The sequence below is a fragment of the Populus alba genome, chromosome 11 (assembly GCF_005239225.2).
Source record: "Populus alba chromosome 11, ASM523922v2, whole genome shotgun sequence".
NCBI lineage: Eukaryota > Viridiplantae > Streptophyta > Magnoliopsida > Malpighiales > Salicaceae > Populus > Populus alba.
Genome location: NC_133294.1, coordinates 11,688,408 through 11,695,188, shown reverse-complemented (window position 1 = coordinate 11,695,188; position 6,781 = coordinate 11,688,408). Strand labels below are relative to the sequence as shown.

The 6,781-nt window shown below is 32.6% G+C and overlaps 1 protein-coding gene across 1 annotated transcript; it reads left to right on the top strand.

Moving 5' to 3' along the window:
- The first annotated feature begins 3,260 nt into the window (after window positions 1-3,260).
- LOC118035342 (uncharacterized) lies at window positions 3,261-4,483 on the top strand. The gene is made up of 2 exons (XM_035040865.2): window positions 3,261-3,699; window positions 4,167-4,483. The coding sequence occupies exons 1-2, from the start codon at window positions 3,417-3,419 to the stop codon at window positions 4,253-4,255; spliced, it is 372 nt and encodes a 123-aa protein (XP_034896756.1). The 5' UTR covers window positions 3,261-3,416; the 3' UTR covers window positions 4,256-4,483.
- The last annotated feature ends 2,298 nt before the right edge of the window (window positions 4,484-6,781 follow it).

The following is a 6,781-nucleotide window of genomic DNA, read 5'->3' as shown; positions in this document are numbered from 1 at the left end:
CTTGCGGCTTGCCATCATTTAATCTAAAATGAGGGATAGTCTACATGTTCTTTATATTTCAAAATGTTCATCAAACCCCTCTTTATTTATGTATGTAGAGATTTCAGATTCTGGTAGATGGCATGTATATAGTTTTAAATTTCTTTGGTCCTCGTTAGATTTATGGGCGTGGATTATCTTATTATTGCCACTTGATTTATGTTTTACTAATTAAGTTATTGCCCGCCCTGCCGGTGGGATTAATTTATTTTTATTGTTACAAAAGAAAAAACAAATCTAAGGTCATGGGGAATTATTTTTTAGTTTAACGTGGGTGTCCGGGCCAGCTTGCGCACACCTCGACTAATTCCATGGGCCCTGAAGTTAACGACCATGAAATCCTCCAGTGGTTATTATATGAGCAGTCTAGAGTCATGAGGAATTTTTTAGTATTATTAAATATGGTTTAGTGGCTTAAATTTGAAAACTTTTGACTTGGTTTTTGTTATCCTATAGATTTCAAAGATTTCTCTTAATATGATCTAGTTAATTTGTGAAGAATAAAAACAATTTAAATGATTGGAGATAAAAATATAAAGATAATATTTTTAAAAAATATTAAGATAATGATTTATTGTATCAACTTAAGTTTTGTAATATAATATATTAAATTTGTGACTTGGATTATAGATTTTATAGTGTTTAATAGGTTTTTGTAAACAATCTTTTTATTTAATTATGTGATAATAAAAATACAAATTTGTAAAATTAAACACCAACCAAATGATAAATGTTTTTTTTTTAGACTATAATAAATTATGAAGACAAATTAAATATGAAATGAAAAAAAAAACAAATAAACAAAGGACACAAAAAAACCTAGTTGCACGGGTTCGGGCGACCCAACATGTTCGGATCTTTTCAAAAAACCAAGTGCGTGGACTTGAAGTAGACCCACATGCTTGGGCCTTGTTTATTTTTTTTAAAGGGTGTATAACATGTTGGTTGTCCTTTTTGTTTTTTGAAAAAGAAGAGAAAGCATGCATCATTGCTCCACCTAGAATCCAAACGTCATTATGGTGGTTGAAAAATCTTGGCCTAAAAATCCATTTATCAATCCGTTTTCACCTATAAACAACTAAAAAATCACCATTAAAACCCAAAAAATCCCAATTTAACAACACAAAACCCTCAAAACGATCAAAAAATATAGAATTAAATTGAGCAAATTGTTTCTCTAGACTCTAATTTACTTTTTTAGACAAGATCAAGGTTTTAAACTATCATTTTTGAACCATCGTTGAATGAAACCTGCTAACACCATCAAAAGGTGGCCAAACCAATGATTTTCTCTTCATTTGCAGTTTTAAGTGACATTTTCTCTCAGCTCTCAAAACAAGGGATCAAAACGTAAAAAAAGAAACTTTTGTACCAAAACAAATTGTCAGGAATTTGAGATTAACCTCGTATTTTCACCATGTTTTACATTTCAGTCCTATTTATTTTAATTTTATAGTTGTACTCTAAAACTTTTCAAAGGAAGATAAAATTATTCACATATTGGAATGTAGCTGGCCTGGACTTAGATAGTAGTATCTGGAAACTTCTCTAGCAAACCCTTGGAGAGGGAAGGAATGCCAATTCCATACATATACATGAAGGTGGTGGTTTCAAAATGACCCTAGGTCTATTGGCTGATACGCTTGATTGGGTCGGGCATTTGAATCGTATACTCTTTATTGATGGTGAGCCATATATTTTATGTCCTCATCACATATGCTTTTGGGGAAGTCGTTCTCTAAAGCCCGAGACAACCTCATTCTCTCTTGAGGATTTGTAACAGTAGTAGGAGAAGAATTCCTACGAGGAGAGCTACTTGACCCCTATTAGAGGTGGATGCCAATGTACCACCCCTTTTTGTTATTTAACCTAGTCTGATGGACCCTTATTCCCTACTGCTTCTTTCAGGCTCTGGTTGAAACTTGAACTCCTTTTCAAACAAAGCAACACCTTTTTTTTTCATAGACAAATCTTATTTTTCCAAGATCCATTTTTTTAAAAAAGGAAAGAGAAAAAGGTGATGGTAAAAGGAATGCTTGAAGTGGGGTTTTTCTCCTCTTGGAATGGAGCAAATTTAGTTTAGGGTCTTTTCAATGAAGCAGTTTTTCAAAAACAATAAAAAGTGAAAGTAAAAAGTTAGAAGTAAGAATGACTAGGGTTATAATGAAAAAAATCTTTTCATTCTTATTATCAAATGAAAAACTTTTTATGTCATCACAGATCACAAAAAGTCCACACAATTATTGCATTGAAAGACAATCATCGTTTTGTTTCCCAAACATCTCCTCCTAGTAAAGATCAGTCACTTGGTCTTGGTAATCCCAACAATTCTATGTGGGGTGCATAAAATCTTATTGAGAAGATAAAAAAACTTTCATTCACTATTGATAAAAACTTTCAAAATCTTTGTTTATTGAATATGCAAAGATTTGGGGAGATACTAATGTATCAACATGTTTTGTTTTTACCTGGATCCTCTTTTCTAAAATAATCAATGATAAGATGATAACCCAATGCCAACGAGCTAGAGATATACGTTGGTCTGGTGAGCTGTCAAACCTACAATCTTTAGGCTTTGTCAAGTACTAAGCCCAAAACATACATGAGCTTGGCAAACTGTCAAACTCACCATCCCTAGGCTCAACCAAGCATTGAATCTAGGCTTCTTTTGACCTCGGGGATCTTAGGTTCCATATATAGACCATTAGTCATAAATATTTTATCCTCTGACGAGTCATAGATATTTTTTTTCTTATACTTTAGCCTTTTCTCTTCAAAAAAAGACAAGCCACATGGGCTATAAGAAGGACCATGAAATCTTTCAAAAGGGTTATGTAATTTCTCCATTCTTTAATAAATATATCTATTTTCAATTTTTCTCTAAAATATGATTGTTTTTTTTTTTTTTTTTCTAAAATGATATTTATATTCATCAAATAAGATTTTTTTTCAGGTATGAGGCATTAACTAGCTACTAGCCATTTTGACAAGAAAAAATATATTAGATTGTCAAAATCAAAAAATTAACCGATTATTCAAGATATAAGCTATGTCTTCAAGCTAAATGGGTTTTTTTGACATCGTATTACTCTTGGCAAATTATACATGAGGTCTGGTGAAAGATTCCTCTCTAGTGTTAAACGTGTGCAAGTTGATACCCCGAAGTAAAGATATTCTATTCTATATATGATTTCCAGGGTCATGGAAAGAATTATTCTTTAGCTAAACTGTAAGTCTTGAAAAGAATATACAAGTTCGTACGAAACTGCACAATATACTAAAGTCAGTCTCGCCTTTTATCTCTCTCTCTCTCTCTATATATCCTGAAGCTAGCTAAGTTCTCCTTCATTCCACCATAAAAAGAACCTTTTATAAACATGATCAATCTTTTGTTCACCGTAGTATTCACCGAAATGGCTTTGATCCTGATCCTTTTGTTTAGGACCCCTCTAAGGAAGCTAGTGATCATGGCGATTGACCAGTTGAAGCAGGGGAAGGGTCCGTTGGTGGCGAAAACTGTGGCGACAACCTTGATTGTGGTGTTCACTTCCGTCTTGCACAACGCGCTGCAGATTAGGAAACGTTTGCTAGATGCTGGCGCCGTTAATTCTGCCGACGAGGTTCTTATGGTTGAACGCATCCTCGAAGCATCTCTTCTAGGTAACTTGTGACCTTTCATCTTGATGTGCATTGCTTTAATTTTTGGATTTCTGGAGAATCAAATACTGTCGTGATCTGCAAGCAAATAATTGACCGTTACACTATACAACAACCATTACTTAAAATTCCATAACAACCCCTATATTTTTATCAGATCGACGAATTAGCCCTTCAAAGAACTCTTCAAAATTTACCTCGTGCTTGTAAGAATTAGTCAACCCTATCAAATTGGGCTCAATTGCTTTAAAAGATGGCGAGGGAGGCTGTCGAGGTTTTTATAAGGTTCTATGTATATTTGGCATGCAAAAGAAACAAGATTAATATTATTATAAATGGCAGCTCAGACAGCATTATATATTCCTTGAGTAGATAGAAAGAATCGTAAGAAGTGCATCCATTCTTAATAAGAGGGGGGGGGAATACATATTAAGTTAGGGTTCATCATCACTCTTAGGGTTGCTTTGCAGGATTTTCTCTGTTTCTGGCATTGATGATAGATAGACTACATTGCTATATCAAAGAACTGCTTCTGGTTAGAAATGAATTGAAGAGGTGAAAAGATTAAACTATCTGGATGTTAAAGACAAGAAAAGCAGCAGCAGGAGAAGAAGACGTCAGACTCTTGACTCCAGAACTTGAAATTAAGGCAAACTATAGGAAGCAAAGGCTCCGAAAAGAATCTAACATGATCTGTACATATATACAAGGATGTGATCACCCCCCCCCTCTCTCTCTAACATTAAATCTATCAATAATATATAATAATGCTACACAATTTATACCAGTTATGACTTGCATCTATTGCTTTGATTCATTATAAATTTGTGTTTCCTTTGTAGATAAAATTTCTATTATATAAATCACGCGAGGTAATTTAAATGAATATAACAAAAGAATATATCCGGTATGTATAATGAATCGTGAAAAAAACTATCAAGTAATTATCACTGGATATATAGTGGTATATATAGTTAAGACAAAAGAAGAAGAAAGCAATACTGATCTTTCTTAATAATTTTATATTGAATTTTGATATTATTAATTATATAAGGTTGACCATCATTCTAACATTCTAATTATATAATAAATTTCTTTTTCTTTTTCTTTTTCATGGTGAATGTAATGTTTATAGAGTTTTGAAGTAGGTCCAAGCATGGACAATTACCTATTTTTAAGAGTTTAACAACATTCGATCAACTCTAGACCACTATTAATTCACATAGGAGAGAATTAATTTAAAGACGTTCCCTTTCATGACTTTCCTTTTTGAAGGCATGTTCAGACCTTGGAAGTGTTAGTTTATACTTGTCGTGTCGGTTAATGCTTTTTATTGTTATCCTCTTCCTCGTCCTTAAAATCCACCATGTCATTTGCCTCTCCTTGGAGATGATCCTGTAGGAGTGGTGGCCTTTAAAGCTTGCTCCTCCTCAACATGTCTTGTCATCCTCTGCTTATGGACCAGTAATTAACAAAAACCTAAAAGCATCATGAAAACACTGTAGCACAAGAAACAAAATACCATGCAGTGGAACAATGTTTTAGTGTTGTTGCTTTTCTAAAAGAAAACTAATAACCTTGTTGACAAGACAAAATAATCTTTTTCATATGATCCATTAGTTATTACCAAGTTGATTTGAACAAATTAGTCTTTTCATATTTTTAGCACAATTTAATTACTTAATTACATCTAAAAGTAAAAAAAAGAAAAGAAAAAAGAAAATTAAACTAGCATCCATGGATTTATTTGTCTTTCCTTTATTTAAAAACATTGAAATGACAATCTTGCTCTTAAAATGTGCATGGTTTTTTTTTTTTTTTTGTGTTTTTAATTTGGTTTTCTAGTTATAATCAATTTAAATGAGGGCTAATTCAGTCTTTTAACAAATCAAAATATAATTAAAAAAATTAAAATGGTTAGCGCATGTTGCGTATGTACCAACATAGAGGAGGCGCCTGGGTTCTTTGAGAGACGCATATGACACTTCGCATTGGTCAAACTTTGCTATCCATAAAGGCATTGGAAGTGTCGCACCATCCTCTTCATGGTGATTAGGTGCTTGTACATGACGAAGCAACGGTTGACTCCGCTAGACTTTTTTCTTTCTTTTCTTTTCCTCCTTATTTTCTCTCTTATAGTCTTAGATATAGTTTTGAAGCCCGGCCCAACCCGGCGGTTCGACCTGGGACCCGGCTGACCCGAGGCTGGAACCGGGCTGGGTTGAAGAAAAAACGGGGGAAGGAAAAACCTGGTGTGACTTGATTGACCGGGCAAGACCTAGCTGCAAACCCGTTGACTTTTATTTATTTATTTTTTTTTTTAACTAAAATGACATCATTTGATTTTTTTAAAAAAAATTACCCTGTCCAACTCGGTGACTCAGCCGACCCGGTAAAAACCCGGAACCCAAGTCTTGGGCCAGGTCTTCAAACTACGGTCTCAGACTTCATGGTAGACCTTTTAAAAATCAAATATATTTTGTCACTTTGTATTTGTATCAATTTTGATCTTTATTCTTTTGATTGCTATTTGTTTTGTTTTTAATGCTTTTTAAAGTTGATTTTTTTTTTTAAAAAAAATTCATCTCTCAACAATTTATTTCACTTAAGTTTTGTATTTAATTTAACTCTCATTCTTTTGATTTTTTTTTTTATCATTTTCTTGATTTTGTTTTTCAATTTCATTCATCAACATTTTATTTCATTTAATTTTTATATCTATATTTTTCACTCATTCTTTTGATTGCTATTTATTTTTGTTTTATCCTTTTCTTAATTTATTTTATTTTTTCAATTTAGTCCCTCTTGATTTTCTTCAATCTAGTTTTTATACCAGATTTAATCCTCGTTGTTTTGTTTTTTTTATAAGTGTGGATGATTAGGAATTTTGTTTTGTGAATTTTTTTATTATTATCTTCTATAAGGTAATCCTAACCTCATAACCTATGTTTGTAGGTTTTAAAGATTAGCCAAATTTAACTTTGATCTTTTTAGGACCGTTTAAAAATAAAATTGATTTTTTTAAAATTTCACCATTTGTCATTAGGTTGTCGAGCCTTGAGCTTCGTGATTTTCTTCATTTTTC